Source organism: Sturnira hondurensis, unplaced genomic scaffold, assembly GCF_014824575.4.
Source record: "Sturnira hondurensis isolate 20B ecotype Veracruz unplaced genomic scaffold, ASM1482457v3 Scaffold0006413, whole genome shotgun sequence".
NCBI classification, from domain to species: domain Eukaryota; kingdom Metazoa; phylum Chordata; class Mammalia; order Chiroptera; family Phyllostomidae; genus Sturnira; species Sturnira hondurensis.
Window position 1 is genome coordinate 57,888,263 of NW_028079044.1, and position 20,503 is coordinate 57,908,765.

Here is a 20,503-nt window from a genome sequence, read left to right on the forward strand (position 1 = left end):
GGTTCTGCCTGTGGGAATTAAGAGAACAGTGACACAAGGTGTTGCCGAGGGACACCCCTACTGAAACACCACCACGGGGAGCTCAGCTACGGCCACACACACGGCCCTGGGCCCCCAAAGACCCTGGGATCCTGGCCTTGGCAGCTGCTGGGGCCCTGAAAGCCACGGAGCTCACTCGCAGGCCTGGCTGCAAGGGTGTGCAACTGAGCATCAGCTCCCTGGGCAATTCATGGAAATACCTTGGCTGTAGATACCACCAGAAAAATGCAGAATTCCTGCTAGCAGGTGGGGTGGGGCTTGAAGCCAGGGGTCTTCATTCATACCCTGTGGGGGTCCCTGAAGAGAGTTGTGCTTCTTGGGAGACTGGACCCCAGGCCCAGCAGGCCTCCTGTGGCACAGACCAGCTCCCCTGCCTAAGGGGGAGGCCCAACAGGGTGCCCCCTCCCCACAGCCAGGCCCTCACCTCTCACTTGTGTGGGCTTTGCAGTGACAGAGCACCCAGCCAGCTGCCGTCATGCCGGCCTCACAGTGGTCGAGGCTGTAGGAGGAAAAGGTCTATGTCCCTGCCCCCTGAACACATGGAGGAGCTGAGACCCCGTGATCACACACAGGATAGTGAGACCGAGACTGGAGTCCCAGCTCCCTGCCTCCCCGGGCTCACCTGACAGCCACCTCCTCCGGCCCCTGCCGCAGAGGAGCCTCCTGGGGCTGTGAGTGGGGCCTGCAGGGTCGCAGGCAGCGTGACTCACCCCTTGTCCCTGCTTCCTCTGCTTGTGCGCAGCATCTGGTCTCAACTCCAGGCCCCACCAGCACAGAGCCTACGGTGGTGCGAGCCCCCTTCAAGTCCTTGTTGTGTAAGTGTGTCAAAAAAGAATGTTTCCGTAAACTGTGCTTCACTAACGCAAGGTGCTACTAAGTTCTGATCGTTTTTATTTTTCACCCAAATCCTTTCCACCTGCTGAGTGGGAAGGTCAGCACCCCCCCCGCAGTTTCTCCCCTTCCTACAAGTTGTCCAAAACCTCTCAGGGCTTTAGCCCAAGCGTGAGTTTTTACACTGCCACTCCCCAGGGAGAGAGCGTGAGGTCCCAGCTGACATTCTCGCTGCAAAGTGGCACCACTGCTGACAGCTGCCCCGGGCCCCTGGCCTTGGAGGTGCCTGGACCCTGGACGGACAGCCCGGTGCCATCAGTGCCACACGAAACCCCGTGCTCCCTGGGTCTCAGGTGTGGCCATCCCCCTGGACTAGCTCCACAGAGCATCCATCACTCACTCCGTCAATTCCTCCCCGGGTCCACAGCCCACGGAACAGGCGGCCTCTCCTTCCCAACTCTGGACACCGAAGGGTTTCACGGTGCCGGGCAGTCGAACCGCACACACCTGTCAAGATCAGATTTGTCCCCGGCGGGTGAACAGCACCACATCTGACTGTACGGTACTTCTCCCTGCCGGGGGCACCGACCCTCAGGGCCCAGCTGGGAATTAGCCTCTGGACGGCAGCCATGTCGGCTTTCTCCTGGCTCATTAAAGCTGAAGAACCCCACCCCACGCCCACGCAGGTGAGACCCTGGGTGGGCTTTGGCCTCAAGTCTCTGGCGGTCTTTACCTTCTCCAGATGAGCACATGTTTAGGGTGTGCCCATGCCGCCAGAGCAGCCAGTCCTCACCAGTGGGCGCCAGGTGTCGCTCCGCACGAGTCCAGCACCCCCAGCATCCGGCATGGGGCCAGGTGCAGGGCAGCAGGGGACAAGGGGGCTCTGGACAGAAACTCCCCAGGGTGTGCACAGCAGTCTCGGCACAGCCAGGGACAAGAGGCACAGAGGCTTCGGAACTTCAGAAGGAGGCAGCTTAGCAAAGCTCTTCTCAGTGAGGAGCAGGGCGATGGAGCTGGGCCAGGAGGAGAGGCCTGAGCACAAGAGGGCAGCATCGGCGGCGCTGCCCCGTCCCCGAGGGAGCTGACACAGCGTGCCCCAGAGCTGGAGTGGAGCGTGTTTCCTAAACGCAGGAACTTGCACAGCATGGAGACCAGAGACACGCGTGTGGTGCTTTGATGGCAGTGATGTGGGCTGACTCTGAGATGTTTTCTTCTTGCCTCTGTTCCAGCCACGCTGCTCCCTGCCCAAGAGCAGATTCCACACTCGGCTCCAGAGTGGAAAACTCGGAAGTAGCACCGCCGAGAAGCACCCGGCCCACGGTGGGGCTCTGCATGGTCCGTGTGCGCGCAGCACCCCGGGGCCGCCCCCAGACCAGCACCCTCATCTCACCCGCATGGATCTGGGGGGTGGGTGCCCTGGGCTTCGTCTGGCCGGGTGCTGTTCAGAAGGCAATTTTAGGGAACGGTAATAATGAAGAGTGGCTGGAGGCAGCTGCTGTGCCTTCTCAGCTGGGAAGAACACGGATGGGACTGCGACTGCGAAGATGTCTGCTCTTAGCACTTGTTCTCACTGAGGGTTTCATGAGTTTTCCACAGGATGATGCAGAAATATCATCTTTGTCTTGGAAAACCAGCTGGACATGTTCCGTTTGAACAAAATGATGATGTAAAATTGTAAACATTTTTATCATTAAATTCAAGGCCTGCTCTGTCTGGCTGTGAGAGATAAAATGTTAACTCCTTTTTAAGAGAAGCATTTGTATTACTAGAATAGTAATGGCTTTAATGGTTCCATGAGAAGAGAGGGTTTGGGTTTGGGTGAGAAGCAGCTCTTGCTTTGGGGGGCCCCTGAGCCGCCCCTCCCGGGGCTCCGTGGCTCCGTCCTGATTGTAGAGGAAAACGCCCAGCGGCGGGGCAGGGCATCTGATCAAAGGCACTCTGGTCCAACGAGGGAAGTTTGTGGGAACCTCCGTGACGGCAACAGGCCTGTGGGTCTGAGGACGGTGCCCAGGGGCCCTTGCCCGCTTCGAAGATGCTCTTGCACTTTGCAGGCGATGCTGGGAGGCCGTCGTGTTGTTGGCAAACATGAGACAAGCTGGGACCTGTTCTGGCTTCGGCAAACACAGCTGTGGCCTCTGCGTGCCCATACCCTCCCCGGCCGCTCAGGAGGGGCTTCTCCCAGCCCCTGGACCCCTCCTCTCCCTGCACTGCCCAGAGCAGCCCACCCCACGGAAGGCTCGGCTCCCAGTTTGCCCACGGCCTCCTGGCACTGCCTCTGACTAGTGGATGCCCTGAGCCAGTCATCAGCTGGGACCACTCTCTGGCCCCTCTGTCTTGCCTCTGTGACTGTCTGCCTTCCGGGGCGTTGGGCAGGTGAGAGCGGGGGTGGAGGGTGGCCCCAAGAGCCTTCTGGGTGGGGAGATGAGCGCCCTTGTCAGGGGGGCAGTTCCCTGCTGGCTGGGTGGAAATACAAGTGTGCAAGGGAGCCAGGGACCCAGTGACCCCAGGTCCTCCGAGCAGGGCAGAGCCTCCAGGACTCATCTGCCAGAGAGGGAAACTGAGGCCCAGAGAAGGAGAGTGACTGCTAACCAGTGTGAGCAGAGGGTCAGAACCAGCCCAGGGCTGTCCCCAGGGATCCAGGTGGCTGGGGCTCTGGACAGCCACCAGCACAGGCAGCGCTCTGGAGCTGCGCTCCGCCCTCGCAGCTCAGCTGTGGCTGGGAGCCAGCCTCTGGGCCTTGCCTGGGAGCTGGTCAGAAATGCAGACCCGGGCCCCTGCAGACCCACAGAATCAGAGTCTGTGTTCAGGTAACATCTCCAGGAGGTTCACCTGTGGCGCTCAGGGCGGCCCCCTCCAGCTGGGCCAGGCCCACCTCCTGGCCCACACTCGTTGTGGGGCCAGCCTGAAGCGCTGTGAGAGGCCCCAAGGCACCGGGCCTAAGCCCCAGTCTGCTCAGAGGCCTCCCCCAGCCCAGGTGGAGAGTGGGGGGCGGGGAAGGGGGAGCGTTTGGGCTCCAGCAGACAGGCCCTCCTGACGCCGAGGGGAGGGCAGGTGTTGTCGGGGTCTCTGGCCCACACACCTGGGGGCAGCGCCTGCATGTCTTTCTGGCCTGGGTCTGCACAGCTGACACCTGTGGCCAGCAGCTGGCCGAGGTCAGGACCATCTGAGTGCAGGCTGGAGAAGGCTGGTGGGCAGGATCTGTGAGAGGTTGCACGGTGGTAGCTCAGGTCCAGCTGGGGCGGGGCAGGGGCTGCTGGAGGCCTGGTCAGGCGGGTCAGCGGCAGTACTCCTGCTCGATGCTGGCCATCAGCGCCTCCTCAGAGCCGTCGTACAAGATGGCCGACTGCCTCTCCGGCCCCCCGTGGGTCCTGCCGGGAGCCCTGCCAGCCAGAAACACAGACAGGGTGTCAGGAGGCAAGATGTCGCCTTCGAACTCAGGGTCTCTGCTGGACAACGGCCAGGCCCCTTTGTGGAATTCCGATCATACTATGCCCTGGGGACACCTTCCTGGTCTCTGGCCCGAGCAGCCTTCATTGCTGTCCTCGGGCGTCATTCCTGTCCTCGGGCGTCATTCCGGCCTTATCTGCCCAGGCGTGGCCTGCTGGGAAGGGCGAGCGCCCCGAGGCAGGGAAGGCCCAGTTCAAATCCTGGCCCCACCACATACTAGCTCGGGGGACAATGCTTTCTCTGAAAAGAATCTATCTGTATTCTTAAATGCCTTCAGAGGCAGTAATGAGACCATGTATGGACAACGGGGGACAGGGGACGCGGCCTCGCCCTCAGTGAATGTGAGCTGTGGCGCCACTGGGTCTGCCTGGCTCCCTGCACCTGCGCCTCGGGGCGGGGGGTGGGGGGGTGGGGGGGTGGGCAGAGTCACAGGAGCTTCGATGGGACTGAGATGGGGCCTCTCCACAAGCCGACCTGAAGGTGACACAGGGTGCTGAATGCCCTGGTCAGGCATGGAGCTCGGCACCGGGAATCACTGTGCAGAAAGTTTCCCGAAAAGCCCCTGGGAGGGAGGCAGGGCCCTGTGAATGTTACTGCCTCGTCCTCCTGCCCTGCCCGCTGCCCCCTCAGCCTGGGGGCTCCCTGAGGGGGGCCACGGGGCGGAACTCAGAATGGTGGTGAGCCATCTGCTAGACCCTCATGGGCAGCAGGGTCTCCTGGCGGAGTCAGGGGATCGAGTAGGAAGCCGGCTGTCCTGCAGGCTTCCCAGGGCATCCGTGCTGGGCCTGGGGACTGCCCGGCAGGAATGAAAAGGCCTCTCTGGGGAGAAGTGACTTCCCAGTCACACAGGGACCTGGCCTGCACAGCGGGGCCTGGGGTTGTTTGTGTCAACGGGTGAGAACCAGGACTCGCAGCTGTGCTGAGTCAGGCTGCGACCTTGGCTCCCGACCTGGGCTGCTGGTGCAGAGCCCACCCAAGTAAATGTTCTTACTGCATCACCCTCTGCTGTCACGGTGGTGTCCCAGAGCCCACAGCCTTCTCCTACTTGACAGCAACGGCCAGGGTTTTGGTGTGGCAGGCAAGGCCGGCCCTCCTCACGTTTCAATGTCCCTCCTTCCATTCCCTCCCACGCACCCAGCACTAACCGCCTCCAGCTGCGTGCAGCCCAGCTTCCTTGGTCCTGTCCCCCACCCCTCCGCCCCTGCAGGAGCACTCCATCCCTCTGCTCTCCCCCAGGACCACACACTCCTAAGGGTCCTATAGACCATTTTGACACCAGGTCCCCCAGGGGACCCTGGCTGCCTCCATCCCCGCTCACTGCCCTGAGCCTCTGGCCTGCCCCCCCACGCCCTCACTCGTCCCAGCAGGACCTTGCAAAGGTTCACTAAGGAAGGGAATCAGCAAGGCCCTTGCCCGGACACCGTTTGGAATGGGCAATGGAAAGAGCTGTGAGGCCAGAATTCTCAAAACTTCCCACATCCACGGTTCTGAGCACCACAATCACCGACAACCCAGCGACGGGTGCAGGTCACTGTCCCCTCATTAGAAACAAGAAAATGTGGGGGCGGGCCTGGCGTCCAAGGTCATCCCAGCCGGTCATCGGGGCGAGCTGAGCCTACTGCTGGCTGCTGGCATCCTGGAAACCCCGTGGCTCGGGGCCATACGGGAAGCCTGGGGTCTCGGCCTAGGGTCCTCCGCTGACCCTCCCAGGGGTCTGGAATGTGTTTTCCGGATAAGGCTGTCTATCATGGGCTTAGAGGGGTCATCTGTCACCCCTCTGGGCAGCAAACTCTGGGAGGCCCAGGAGGTGTCTCCCTCAGGGAATGTGAGAGGCTGGGATCTGAGGGGATGTGATCAGGGTCTCGGCCTTTTCCAGGAGAAAGGTCAAAGCTGCTGGCAGCCTAGAGGCCTCTGCACTACCCAGGGCTGGGACTGGCCCCCAGAGGGAGAGCTTTGCATTTCAAGAAGGAACTGCCTTTGGAAAAGAGCTGAGACCTCAGGAGAATGGGGGCCTCCCCGAGGGCTCTGGGGGCCAACAGATGCACCCAGGCATTTGACAGGAGGTGGGCTTCCCGGTACTTACTCGGAGCCGCCGCTGCCCTCTGGGTGGTCTTCAGCACACTGTTTTGGGGATGCCTTGAGAAGGACAAAAGGAAGAGGCATCAAGGGTTATCGATGGCCGAGCGTCCACATACTCTGGCTTTCTGCCGACAGACGGGCCACCGCGTTCAACCAGGGCCCAATGATATTCCACTGTACATATACACACCCTGCCCTCTGTATCCGTGGGTTCTGCGCCCACAGATCCAACCAACCAGGACTCAAAAATAGTGAGAAAAGATACTAATAACATTGTTGCTGACGTGCACTATGTAATTAACCCTACAATGGTTGGGTCTCTACGGACAGGACACGTACAGACTTTCTTGTCACTATTCTCTAAACAACAACACAGCGTGACAACCACTTACACAGCATTCGCATTGTAATAACTACCCAGAGATGATGTAATGTACACAGGAAGCTGTGCGTAGTTCTATGCAAACAGTACATCGTTCCAAGTATGGAACTTGAGCATATGAGGGTCCCGGTACCCACATGGGTCTTCAAACCAATCTTCTGTGGATACTGAGAGACGACTACACCACATTCTTCTTTTTAAAATTTACTTGTATTTTTTCAACCACCATTTACGTTCAGTCTTATTTTGCATTAGTTTCAAGTGTACAGCATAGCCGTTGGACCATCATATACCTTACCAGGTGTGTTCCCGGATATTTCCAGTACCTACCTGCCACCATACTTGGTTCTCACAATAGTGCTGACTATGTTCCCTGAGCTGTACCTTACATCCCTCCGACCACTCCGTAACTACCAAGGTGCACTTGGAAATCCCTTCACCTTTTTCACCCAGTCCCCCAACCCGGCCCCAACCCTGGCAGCCCTCGGTCTGCTCTCTGCGTCTGTGAGTGTGTTCATGTTTTATTTTGTTCTTTAGATTCCACGTGTAAGTGAAATTGTACAGTATTTGTTTTCCTCTGACTGACTTATTTCGCTTAGCATAATACCCTGTAGGTCCACCCATGCTGTTGCAAATAGTAAGAGTTTGTTCTTTTTCACGGGCGAGTAATATTCCACCGTATAGAGGTACCACCATTTCATCCACTTGTCTATCGGTGGGCACTTGGAATGCTTCCAGAGCTTGGCTATTGTAAATAATAGCCAAGGGCTGATGTTATTGTTTATTAACATCATTGTTTATTAACAGCTGCAGTGAACATAGGGCTGCGTATATTTTCACATCCATGTTTTGGGTTTCTGTGGATATATACCCAGAAGTGGAAATCTCTGAGTCATAAAGCAGTTCCATGTTTAATTTTTTGAGGAACCTCCACACTGCCTTCCATAGTAGCTGTACCCACCTGCCCTCCCTCCAAGTCCCAGGGCTCCCTCTTCTTCATGTCCGTGCCAGCACTGTCAGTTGGCTTACTGATGATGGCCATTCTGACCGGTGTGAGGTGACAGCTCCTTGAGATTGCACCCTATTTCCTTTATCCATTTTCTTTACCTGTTTTGTTTACCAGTCCATCGGATGGACACTTGGGTTGCTTCCGCCACAGGTGTTGTGGTGGGGGCGCCTATGACGCAGGGCACACGGAACCCCTGGGAGACCTGCTTCGGTTCCCCGGGGGCTCTGCCAGTTTGCTCCTGGGCCAACACCACCCTGCCTCCCTGCCGCCACCCTCACTGGGTCTCAGTGGCTCCTTCCTCAGGGGCCATGGAGAAGAAAACGATACTTCTCCCCGGCCACCCTTCCCCTACTTCTAATGGAGTCATCCTGCAGGGACCCCAGCTCTCTCCCGTCACCAGGGGTGGCTTTTGCTGTCACTGCCAGATTTCCTAAGGGTCGTTACAGTTACGGTTTCTCCTGCCAGGAGGGCAATGGGGCGAAAGAGCACCAGATCGGGGTCACACGTCCGCACAGAGAGCCCGGGCTCCGCCTCTCCGCACCGCTGGCCTCGTGGGGCAGGTGCGACGCGGCACTGTCACCTCCGGGAACCGCACACCGGGAAGCTGCGTTCAAAAGGTAGGTCGCGCCCTCTTCGGTAGTTTGTTATGTCTGTTCCGGATTCACGTTTTTTTCTGTGCCTGGGACTTAAATGTGTGATCCCTTCTCTCATCACTCTGTTTACGCCTAGAATTGACGGCCTCCGCCTAGAATTGATGGCCTCCCACGGGAAATGGGTGAGACACCCTCCCAGAAATACGGCTCCCCGAAGCCGCCAGGGGAGCGCAGGTGAAAGGCAGAGACAGAGCGGCCCCTGGTGGCCACTCCAGGTCCGGCGCAGACCCGAGTTTCCGCTGCCAGCCGCCAGCGCCCTGCCGCCTGCGGATCAGACATCTGGACTCCAAGGAGGGCCGGGCCTGGGTGGAAACCATGGGAGCCAGACTGAGCTCTGGGAGGCCTGAGGGTCTGGGCCAGGCGCGGGCATGTTGGCACTGAGGTCCTCCCCCGGCTCTGAGAACACCACAGCTGGATGAGACGCAGAACGAGGGAGAAGGGATTGACTATGAGAGTCTCCTCTGACTCTTACAAATAGGGTTTTTGTTAGAAGAGTAAAATATCAACAGTTAGTTTTTAGAAAACCCAACTACACATCTTACTTAGCAAAATGTATTCTATTCTGCTTCTTTTATGATCTTTTTTTAAAATATATTTTATTGATTATATCATTACAGTTGTTCTATTCCCCCCTTCAATTCCTTCCACCCGCACCCTCCCTCCCCCACCATTCTGCCCCCCTTAGTTTATAACCACGTGTCTCAAGTTCTTTGGATTCTATATTTCCCCCACTATTCTCGCCCTCCCCCCTATCTATTTTCTACCTACCATCTATGCTATTTTCTGTGCCTTCTCCCCCCTTCTCCCCCTCCCACCCCCGTTTCTAACCCTCCATGTGTTCTTCATTTCTATGGTTCCACTCCTGATCTAGCTGTCCTCTTGGTTTGCTTTTGTTTTAGGTGTGGTTGTTAATAGCTGTGTGTTTGCTGTCCTTTCACTGTTCATATTTTTCATCTTCTTTTTCTTATATAAGTCCCTTTAGCATTTCATATAATAAGGGCTTGGTGATGATGAACTCCTTGAACTTGACCTTATCTGAGAAGCACTTTATCTGTCCTTCCATTCTAAATGAAAGCTTTGCTGGATAAAGCAATCTTGGCTGTAGGTCTTTGGATTTCATGACTTGGAATACTTCTTTCCAGCCCCTTCTTGCCTGTAAGGTCTCTTTTGAGAAATCCGCTGACAGTCTGATGGGTACTCCTTTGTAGGTGACTGTCCCCTTATCCCTTGCTGCTTCTAGGATTCTCTCCTTCATTTTGGTCTTGGCTAATGTAATTATGATGTGCCTTGGTGTGTTCCTTCTTGGGTCCAACTTCTTTGGCACTCTCTGAGCTTCCTGGATTTCCTGGAAGTCTATTTCCTTTGCCAGACTGGGGAAGTTCTCCTTTATTATTTGTTCAAATATGTTTTCCACTCGTGGCTGTTTCTTTCCCCCTTCTGGTACCCCTATAATTCGGATGTTGGAACGTTTAAAGATGTCCTGGAGGTTCCTAAGCCTCTCCTCATTTTTTTGAATTCTCATTTCTTCATTCCTTTCTGGTGGGATGTTTTGTTCTTCCTTCTGGTCCATTCCATTGATTTGAGTCCCAGTTTCCTTTCCATCACTATTGGTTTCCTGTGCATCTCCCTTCATTTCAATTAGTTTAGCCTTCATATATTCCTCTAATTTGTGACTTTGTTCCTCTAATTTGTGACTATAATCTACCAGTTCTGTGAGCATCCTGATAAATAGTGTCCTGAATTGTGCTTCTGAGAGGCTGGCAATTTCTTGGTCGCTGAGAGTTATTGGCTTTTGGACTTTGAGTTCTTGTGCCATCTTTCGGGTTGTTCGTGCCTGTTCCATAGCAGGATCAGAGCCCTAAAATGTTCACTAGAACAGGGCAACTAAGTCGCTGGGTTGTGACGTTGTATGTGGGGACGGGGTCAAAGAGGGACTCTGGCGTCCCGACTGCCGCCTGCCGCCCCAGCCCTCACCGGTGCTGAAGGCAACTAAATCACTGGGTTGTGACGTTGTAGGTGGGGGCGGGGTCAAAGAGCGACAATGGCTCTCACCGGTATTGCAGGGCAACTAAGTTGCTGGGTTGTGACGCTGTATGTGGGGGCGGGGTCAAAGAGGGACTTTGGCGTCGTGTCCACCGCCTGCCGCCACGGCCCTCACCGGTGCCACAGTTGCTGCCGTCCGTCACCTGGCCCACGCGTTTCGTCCCACTGCTCTCGAGTGTGCCATCGCTGTCAGCCCTCGCCCCCTGGGGCCTGCGTGGTCTGTCTCACTGTGCTCGAATATGTGCCCGCGGTCTGCCCCGCACCCCAACTGGTTCTCGTCTGCCTGCGTGCCTGGGTCGGGGGCCCTGTCCTGCCCGACCCTGCTCGCTGCTGGCTCCGCCCCTCTTACCGTCCCCGTTGAACGGTTAGATGTAGTCGGACTTCCGTATAATTCAATTTTCTGTCCTTTGGTTGTGTCTTTGTTTCTCCAAACCTTTGTTTTATTCAAACTTGGTTGTGGGAGAAGGCACAGTGTTTCCACCTATGCCTCCATCTTGGCGGAAGTCCTTGCTTCTTTTATTATAAAGAGTTCTCTCCTTAGCTCCCTTTTTAAGCTTTTTATTTATTTTTTTATTTCAGAGAGAGAAGGAGGGAGAGAGGGAAACACCGGTTTGCTACTCCACTTATTTACACACTCATTGGTCGATTCCTGCATGTGCCCTGACTGGTATGGAACCTGCAACCTTGACACACGGGGATGACGCTCCAACTGAGCTACCTGGCCAGGGCTCCCTGAGCTCCTAACAGCTTTATATGAAAATACAGGGCGGGGCAAAAGCAGGTTCACAGTTGGTCTTATGGAAAATAACATGATTAATAAACAATAACATCAGCCCTGGTTGGTGTAGCTCAGTGGATTGAGCACTGGCCTGTGAAGCAAAGGGTCGACAGTTCGATTCCCAGTCAGGGCACATGCCTGGGTTGTAGGCCAGGTCCCCAGTAGAGGACACATGAGAAGCAACCACAAATTGATGTTTTTCTCCCACTCTTTCTCCTTCCCTTCCCCTCTTTCAAAAAATAAATAAATACTTTTATATACTTTTAAATGTTTTTCACTTTTTAAAAAAGATTTTATTTATTTATCTTTAGAGGGGAAGGGAAGGAGAGAGGGAGAGAAATATCAATGTATGGTTGCCTCTGGTGAGTCTCCTACTGGGAACTGGCCTGCAACCCAGGCATGTGCCCTGACTGGGATTCGAACCGCGATGGTGTGGTTTGCAGGCCCGCGCTCAATCCACTGAGCTACACCAGCCAGGGCTAAAAAATACATAAATAAAATATTTTAGAAATAAACAGTAACACCAGCATTAACTGGTGTTCCGTATACTCACAACTGTAAATTCCCTTTGCCCCACCCTGTACGTGCCCCGGTACATAATCACACAGACAAAGCCACAGGTGTTTGAGGGATACAGTTTGATGGATTTTGACTGGTAGACATGCCAGTGAACCCATCATCACAACCAAGACTCTTAAACCGTTCTTCAGCTGCTGTGTTGCCTCCCTCCGCCCCTCCCACTCCAGAAGTCTGGGTACTGGAACTGTACAGTGCGCACCCTCCTGTCTGGCTTCTTTCACTGGGCACCAGGGTCCTGGGGCCCACCCACGTGGCCTGCCACAGTAGTTCCCTTCTCTGAAGACCACTCACAGCAGAGAACAGGGCGATGGATCGCCGCTTCCAGGCTTGCCAGTTTCCGTCTTTGGACCATCAAGTCAGTCCTCTCACCACCAGAGGGCGCTGCCCACCGCGATTAAGGGCCTCCCAAGCTGCAAAAGCTGAGGGCAACAGCAGGAGGTCCAGGTGAGAGCTGTTCTACGTGTGGCTAAAACGACAAAGGACTTTTTCAGCAGGAGCCTCTGACCCTGAGACCATCAGTCGGAAGTCCTCCACCTCCCCTCACAAGCTCTGGCCTTCAGGAAAGTGTTTCCAAAGGGAAAGGTCAGGGAGACCTGGAGGAGCTGAAGTGGGTGGGATTGGAGGAAAAGGACTACACTTCTACCGAGTCTTTCCACTTTATAAAGCATGTTTACATACAGCCACACATAATTCTTCCAAACCTCCGCTCAGCAGACCCTGAGTAGTTCACTGGAGGGTGTGTCCCCACCCTGGGTGTCCCTCTGACCCTGGCCTGTTCCCACAGACAGGTGCCCCCCGTGCGGCTCCTGGGCCTGCTGGGGGGTTAGGCAGTCGGTGTGTCGGGCCCAAAGGCCTCCAGTGTAAGAAGGCAGCCCTGGTGGTCACTAAGATTCCCTGGGTCCAGCAATCTGTGGTTCTCCAAGTGCCCAGAAATGAAAGGGGTCTGGGCATGGCTGCCAGGCAGAGTCCGGTGAAAACCTGACGCTGGCCTTGGGCTGGGGTGCCCTCCTCATGGGTGACAGGCACCTGGTACTCAGGTGTGGGCAGACCTCCATTCCATTCTGGCCAAAGAACCAGGACCCTCCGCCCCAGAGTTGGGCCAGGGAGGGTCCCAGCCCTGTGGGAACTCAGACCCCTGGGGCCAGGTGTCTATCAGTACCTCTCCAGGCAATGCACGCTGCCAAGGTGTCCTGTCTGCTTCGTTTCTGCACCCCCCACCCTGCACCCAGCACTGGGCAGCAGCTCCCGAGGCCTGGCATCTGGCAAGGCCCTGTGCCACTCTGCTTTCAATGCCTGTGCCGCTGGTCTCCTCCGGCAAGGACAGTGGCAGACACCCGCATCCACCTGGGTGTTCCTGGCCACCATCGCCTTTGCCTATGGAGTCTCCACTGGCTTGCCCGGCTGATGCCACAGGCCCTTTCCAACTCAGGTCCTCGGTTGTGCTGGCTTCTCCAGGGCTCAGCTGCTCCTCCTGTGGACTCCGCATGGACCCCGGGCCCCACTGTGTTCCTTTTCTGCCTTCAGACCTGCCCCGACCCCACCACCCCCACTGGACTGTGGGCTTCTCTAGGACAAAGGTGCAGGGCACAGGGCAGGAGCTCAGACCACACTGGAGAAGTGACTAGGAGGTTGAGCAGGGCGGCCCTGTACCCTGAGCCTCTGGGACACTCATGTGATTGGGGGGAAACCCATCTTCTCATTTTCCTTTTCTTTCAACCCTCACCTGGGGATATGTTTATTGATTTTTGGAGAAAGAGGGAGGAAGGGAGAGAGAAACATGGATCAGTTGCCTCCCTAATGGGCCTGGACTGGGGATCGAACCGCAACCTTCCGGTGTGCGGGGGCGGGAAGCTCCAACCAACAGCCGCCAGGCCGGGGCCATTTTCCCACCGTCACATCTAAAGTTTCCTAAGCAATTGCACACTGAACACTAAAAATACTGTTTCCAGGCCATCTCAGAATTCCTCCAAACCTCTCAACTGTTTATCCATGTTTAGTGTTATATAACGGCGGGCTGACGCAGCCTTGAAGGAATCCTGTTACATAATTCGGTCTGCTTAACTGCAGCTCGCTCCGGGAGGGCCAGGGCCTGGCCGGGCCGGCTGGAGGAGGGGGCTGCGCTGTCCAGGGTCGGCCATCCCTCCCTACCCTCACTCGGCGTTTTCGGGATCCTGCTGCTGGCTGACACTCCGCTCAGGTCCGAGGCGGTCAGGCAGCGCCCGCAGCAGGGGCGCCGCCTCCAGCTTCCTCCTCAAGCCCGGGAGCTGCGGCTAAAGATCTCGTTCCTTCAGCTCCGCGGGAGTGAAGGCTGTGCCAAACCGGAGCGCTCCTTTTATTGTTTTTCTAGAGCAGCAGGACTGTTGTTACAAGTGTTCTGGGAGAGAGAGCAGGGGGGCCAAGAAGAGGTTCCGCGGACCCTTAAAAACAGCGAGCAGTGCGCGCACGACTTGGCCGGCGAGGCGAAGATCCCGGGGAGTGACACGCAGAGCACCTCTGAACCACTGACTGGCTACCGGTCCCGCCGCTTAGCGCCTCCTCCACCGGTGTCCCCAGGAGCTGCCAGGGGTGGCGCCCCGCGCCGCGCCACTTCGCGCTCGGCTCGAAGGCGCCGGAATGCTTCACTTAGCAGGCGGTCACGCAGCTCCAAGAGGAAAAAAAGGCGAGCTCTGGCCAGAAGCAAGCCCGGGAGACGCATTTCTGCCAAGGGATGGCTGTCCCCCTGCCCTTCAAGGCTGCTTCCAGCACTGTCAGCCCCAGATGGAGGCAGTTAAACCAGCACCCCGACGAGGCAGACGAAGGGAAACCTGAGCGCTGTTAGAAAGGAGGGATTGGGGGTGGACAGTGAGACGGCGGGTGACCCGCGCAGGCAGGCCCAGGGACAGCGGTGGAGGGGGGACGCGGGGTGCACTCGGAGCGCGACACTCACCCGGCTCCCCGCGCCTGCGGTAGGTCGGGGCCGCGTGGGACCCCGCGGGGCCGGCTCCCCCGGACCCCAGGCCGCCGACTCGGCCAACAGCTGGTCCAGCAGGCGCAGGGTTTCATCCCGGCCGTCGGGGGGCGCCACCGGGCCAGGGTCGGTGCCGGCCGCGCCCCCAGCCGCGGCCCCCACTGCCTCCGGGGTCTCCTCCTCCGGGGCAGCGGTCCCGCCCTCCGGGGTTGCCCCGCTGGGCCCCGCGGGCCGGCTGTCGGGGCCGCGCAGCCGCCTCAGGGCCCGGCTGCTCCGGCTGCTGCCGCTGCCCATGGCACGCCGTGGCCCGCCGAGCAGGCTGGTGGCTGCGGAGCTGGGGCGCGGCTGGGTGAGCCGCGGGGGCAGCGCTGGAGTTGGGGACTCCGCAGGCGGATGCTGACTCGGGTCGGGCAGTGGTGGGCGGAGCCAGGAGATCGGGGGGCGGGGCAACTGGATTGGGGGGCACTGGGGCGTGGCGACCCCCTCCTTTGACTCCTTCCTGGCTCTGCACCCACGCCCCCGCTGGGGGTCCCCTCCTTGCTGGTCCTGCCACCTGGAGGAACTGTCTGCAGGTGACCTTGCAGCTTCTTCACCCTGCTGGATTTTAGAGGGAGGTGGGAGACCTCACCGCTGCTCAAAGGTGACACTGGGGAAGGGCGGGCGGTAAAGGCAACCCCGAGTAGGATGAAGAATGCGCANAGGCGGATGCTGACTCGGGTCGGGCGGTGGTGGGCGGAGCCAGGAGATCGGGGGGCGGGGCAACTGGATTGGGGGGCACTGGGGCGTGGCGACCCCCTCCTTTGTCTCCTTCCTGGCTCTGCACCCACGCCCCCGCTGGGGGTCCCCTCCTTGCTGGTCCTGCCACCTGGAGGAACTGTCTGCAGGTGACCCTGCAGCTTCTTCACCCTGCTGGATTTTAGAGGGAGGTGGGAGACCTCACCGCTGCTCAAAGGTGACACTGGGGAAGGGCGGGCGGTAAAGGCAACCCCGAGTAGGATGAAGAATGCGCAGGGCCACGCGTCTCCGTGGCCTCCCCATCCTCAGGTGTCTGCCCGCTCCCTCCCGTGCAGGGGCAGACCTGGGACGGGACGGAGGAGGAAGGCTGACGGCCCCTCCTGCCTTCCAGGGGGGCCGGGGGGGGGCAGGCAGCAGGGGCAGTGGGCACCCACGGTTTCCTGACTGCGCCGTCGGAGATCTGGAGCGTGGAGGCCGAACCTCGTACAAAACCTCAACAAGAAGTCATCACGTTTGAGGGAAAAAAAATTTAAAAAGGAGACAGAACACACGTCCTATCCCCCCCAGAAAGAAAACAATGAAAATCCGAGTGGGTACCGATCCTAATTCATTCCAGCTTTTGGTCGTGGGATGGTTTTTAAAAAAGAAAGAAAAAAGAAGAAGGCGTCTTCTTTAAGTGAACTGACCCCAGAATCAGCGCAGGAGAGGCTCCCAAGCTGTCAGGCTCACACCCTGTGAGGTCACCGTTGGTCCCACTCGGGTTGAACTCGAACTTGGTCACTTCCTCTCCCTTCCCGGCTGACAAGCCCCGCCTTCCCAAAGCTGGACAATGCAGACAGCCTGGGGTACACGTCTTGAGTTGACAATTTTTGCAGAAAAATAGTTCACATGAAATTTTGGCTAATCTTTACCAACCACACCCTTGACGTTTTGCTATTTTTATCACTTTGGGAGTAGGCATTAAAAACTTTATGCCCAAGAAAATAGAATAAACATGGGACTCAAACTAAAACAGCCATTTAGTTTTATTGTTAAAACTAACAAGCCCTGGCTGGTGCAGCTCAGTGGATTGAGCACGGGCCTGTGAACCACACGATCGCAGTTCAATTCCCAGTCAGGGCACATGCCTGGGTTGCAGGCCAGTTACCAGCAGGAGACTCAGGAGAGGCAACCATACATTGATACTTCTCTCCTTCTCTCCTTCCCTTCCCCTCTAAAGATAAATAAATAAAATCTAAAAAACAAACAAACAAAAAAATTAACAAAACTAACAATGGAGGATGAGGAGGGATTTAGAACTCCTCTTCCTTTTTTTTCCTTCTTTTTCTTTTTTGGGTGTGTTGTTCTAACCATCCAGGTCTAGGAGCCGGGCCAAATCCATTATTTGATGCCATTTGGGTGTTCTAAGTCCGCAGATGTGTCTACTTTGGAAGCTATCGGTATGAATTTTCTCTTTAAGAAAACGAATCTCATCTTGAAACTCTTTAAGCCTGGAGAAAAGTGTTCGGATGGAAAATTTTTTCTTGAACAAAGTTCAACTAAGTTTAATCATTTAAAGAAAAACACGCATTACTCCTGCCCGAGTCCAGCCTCATCATGTGACTCACAGTTTAACTCTCTCTGCAGCGTCCTGTGCTCACCTCTCAGGGTGGCAGGTTTCTCTGACCCCCCTTCATTCCCAGTCTGTTTCCCCAGGCGTGGCTTGCTCACCCCGGGGAGATGCATGCCAAACCCATGTTCTTCCCACTGTGAGAGCACACTTACTTACAATCAGCTACCTCTGGAGGCCTGGCTTCCATCAGACGTACCAGTCCCCATTTGAGTTTATAAGGGGCTCCCCTAAGCACACAAGCCAGGCTTTCCCAGGTGACCAAGGCTGCCTAAGATCATCTTTAGAAATAAACAAGAATCTCTTTGTCCTGAATTGATGGGAAAACCCCAGGAGTATTGAGGCATTGAAAATAGGGTCTAATCCCTCTTAAGGAAGCGCCCTGGCCACCACACCTCTCCAGCCTAAGGAACTTCTTTATGCAGTGACTGTGGCGGTGGCCAAGGAGGGGCCTTGAAGGTGAGGCCCATCTTGGAAGTTGTCCGCCTAACTCCTGGGAAATAAGAACTTGCTTGCAATGAACACATTACACTTTGGGAGAGGACTGCGATTGCTGGCACTCAGAGCAGGAAATGTGTCCTGAGGGATGTTTTCCTTGGCAATAGCCTGGCCTGGCACCTGGAGATGAAGGGGGCCTACCCCTTACCACAGCAGACCACCCCCATTACAGCGGACCCCAAGCCCAGCCCCCATCAAAGCTCCACTCAAGTACCCTTCTTCGGGGACACCCCCAGATCTGCTCTCCCCGCTCAGAACACCCATAATTTCCACCATTCTTGACCCCTGCTTGGTCATAAACTAGGAGAGCTATCCTGTGTAGGCGCTGGTTATGATGAATATGCAGGAAGAAAGCGATTATTTTCTGATGAAAAGGAGACAGCATTTGAAACATAGGTGAGTGTGTTTCTATTTTTAATGCTTCCTCAGTAACCTGAGAGAGCCACAGCGCTACTGGTCTTTGGTGACCCGTGGGGCGAGTAGCTCAGGTAACTGCCGGGGTCTGTTTGAGGTTTGCATTTGGTTTCATGGTTCCTTTGCCAGAGTCAACAATAGTGTTTACCAAGGGCGGTTAATGGATTACAGAAACCCTTATCTTTACTCAGAAAGAGGGTTAGGTCCTCAGAGTTGGCACAGATGCATCACGATGGGTCGGGCCCCCTCTCTGACGATGTATTCTGTTGGTTTTGATTCTCTGGATAACCCTGCCGAATGCATTGTCACATGACACCAGCGAGTAGTAGAAGCAGCAGATTTGTTTTCCTACTTTTCTTAGAAAGTATACAGTCTGCTGCTCCCTGGGCCGCTCTGCCAGCCCAAGGTTCGGGAGTTGGGTGCCCTCCCAACTCTGAAGGAAACCAACACAGCAGGCAGACTGCCTTCCGGGCCTGAGGGGCCTTCTAGAAGGCAGCGAGTGAGGAGTGGATCTTGAGAGCAGGCAGGGAGCTCTGCCCAGGCAGGAGCCCAGGCGTCCTTCTGGCTCTGAAACTGCCGTCCAGCCCCACGAATCTGGCCTCCCAGCCCTACGAGGTGTGCCTTTCCTTTCACTTGTAGTTTGATGATCAATGTTTTAACATTACGAGCAGTCACAATGCCATAATGACCTCATGACACAGTGGACATGGCTTCCTTTCCTACTAGCCTGGGAATGGGGCCGGCAACCTGCAGTCAGCAAGCTGACTCCACCACCTGTTTTTGTAAAGGAGGTAGACACACAGCCATGCCCCATTTGTGGGTCTCTGGCTGATTCTGATGCCCCACGCAAGGGGTTGGGGTACCCGATCCAAACACAAGATGTGGCTGTGACAGAGGCAGTTTTATTTCATTGCAGGAAGTCAAGGAGAAGGGACTCCTATCCCAAGCTCTGCCTCTGCAACAGGGAGGCTTAGCAGCTGCCCCTGTTTGGTCAGTTACGTGTTGATTTCTCCTTCCCATTTGGTGTTTTCATCCCACTGAGTTCCTGCCACCTCTTCCTGCTTATAGCTGCACCTGCAAAATACTAGGCTACATTTTAACATTTAGCAAGAAACAACTTTTAGGACTGCACAGACCTGGAGACCCTGTCCTACCTGACATTTACCTAATCGAGGGCTGAGTACCCGCTTCAGAGATGCTCAGTCTATCCTGCAAGGCCTAAAGTGTTTACCTTCCAGCCTCTCCAGAAAGTTTGTCCTTCCCCAGTCTACTCGTAAACTGAGTTTCACCCATGAGTCCCAGAGGATATGGTTTATTCATGAAAGAAAGGAAGTTAATATTAACCACCTACGGGTTTTAGTAACTTATTTCTGCCTTCATACCTGACTCGCGTTCTCCCCTGGGGCCCCAGGCCAGATTGGTGAGTTCTGAAACCCAAACTAAAGAGGTTCCTGTGGACAAATCGGCCTTCCCGATTTCCAAGATCCTTCTTTTGTATGAACCAGAAACTAGATCTGCAAGTCGTGTTTATTTCTCTACTTCTACAGTCTCCTTCTTTCCTTATGGATAAAATGTTAAGCGCATTTCCCTTCCCTTGTTCTTCCTTTTTTACAGACACAAATAAAAGGGAAAAAGCTTTCAGCGTCCGGTGGTACGAGGATGAACACTGGGAATATAGTAAAAGTTATTTTAATCTACTTGAGAGTACTTACCCAAATGTGCTTTGATTACTTAAACTGAAAGCGAACTTACAGGAAAACGAAATCATCAGAAAAGCAACTCAATCTGTTTGAACAAGTACATAACCCACATAGAGTCCATGGGATTCAACCCCACAAACAGGCCGGCTGTGTGAGATAATTAGAGAGAGATATGAAGGAACAGGAACAAGACAGAGGAGGGAGAATTAACATGAGTTAAAAACTCTGGGAAAGGTCAATAAAAGCCACAGAACACCAGAGCTGGGCTTTGAAAGAGAAGGACAGTCCCCAGATGCAGACAGGAAGGTGCTGAGATGTGGCAGGCAGGGGACATTCTGTGCTCAGTGTGCCCCCCACCCCCACCCCACCAGCGAGGGAAGAAAAAGGCCCTCAGGCACTTAGCTTACTGGTACCGTAGGGGGGAAAGCACTCCCTCCCTCTTTTTTATATAGAATCCTGCAGTTTGAATGAAATGAAATCCTAAAGTAAAGAAAGGCTTCTCTGGGCCCTGGCTGGTATGGCTCAGTGGATTGAGTGCCAGCCTGCGAACCAAAGGGTCACTGGTTTGATTCCCAGTCAGGGCACATGCCTGGGTTGCCGGGCAGACCCCCTGTAGCGGCCACAAGAGAGGCAACTATATAGTAATATTTCTCTCCCTCTCTTTCTCACTCCCTTCCCCCCTTTTCTCTAAAAGTAAACAAATAAATAAAATCTTCTTTTTTTAGGCTTTTGGGCTGACAGTCCCGCAGCGTGAGCACCC

General features: G+C 55.5%; 1 protein-coding gene and 1 long non-coding RNA gene across 3 annotated transcripts; both read right to left on the reverse strand.

The window, feature by feature from the left end:
• Positions 1 to 945: 945 nt before the first annotated feature.
• On the reverse strand, positions 946 to 15,243 carry CYS1 (cystin 1). 2 transcript variants are annotated; one of them, XM_037048706.1, is made up of 3 exons: positions 14,767 to 15,243; positions 6,401 to 6,453; positions 946 to 4,250 (listed from the first exon to the last, which is right to left on the reverse strand). In XM_037048706.1, exons 1-3 carry the CDS (start codon positions 15,079 to 15,081, stop codon positions 4,145 to 4,147), a joined length of 474 nt encoding a protein of 157 aa, XP_036904601.1. In that variant the 5' UTR covers positions 15,082 to 15,243; the 3' UTR covers positions 946 to 4,144. The 2 variants fall into 2 exon arrangements, with proteins under 2 accessions (XP_036904601.1, XP_036904600.1); XM_037048705.1 differs by having other exon boundaries at positions 6,401 to 6,450; positions 14,764 to 15,243.
• Positions 15,244 to 18,927: 3,684 nt separating this feature from the next.
• Positions 18,928 to 19,366, reverse strand: LOC118988759 (uncharacterized). The gene is made up of 2 exons (XR_005066849.1): positions 19,275 to 19,366; positions 18,928 to 19,117 (listed from the first exon to the last, which is right to left on the reverse strand). It is a non-coding gene; the product is annotated as an uncharacterized LOC118988759 (long non-coding RNA).
• Positions 19,367 to 20,503: the final 1,137 nt, after the last annotated feature.

Excerpts from the sequence above, each read along its gene's own strand:
- CYS1 (XM_037048706.1), bottom strand. The coding sequence starts at position 15,081 with ATGGGCAGCGGCAGCAGCCGGAGCAGCCGGGCCCTGAGGCGGCTGCGC. Across the intron at positions 6,454-14,766 it reads CCGCAGGCGCGGGGAGCCGG|GCATCCCCAAAACAGTGTGC; the intron begins GTGAGTGTCGCG and ends GTCCTTCTCAAG. Across the intron at positions 4,251-6,400 it reads GAGGGCAGCGGCGGCTCCGA|GGCTCCCGGCAGGACCCACG; the intron begins GTAAGTACCGGG and ends TCTGGCTGGCAG.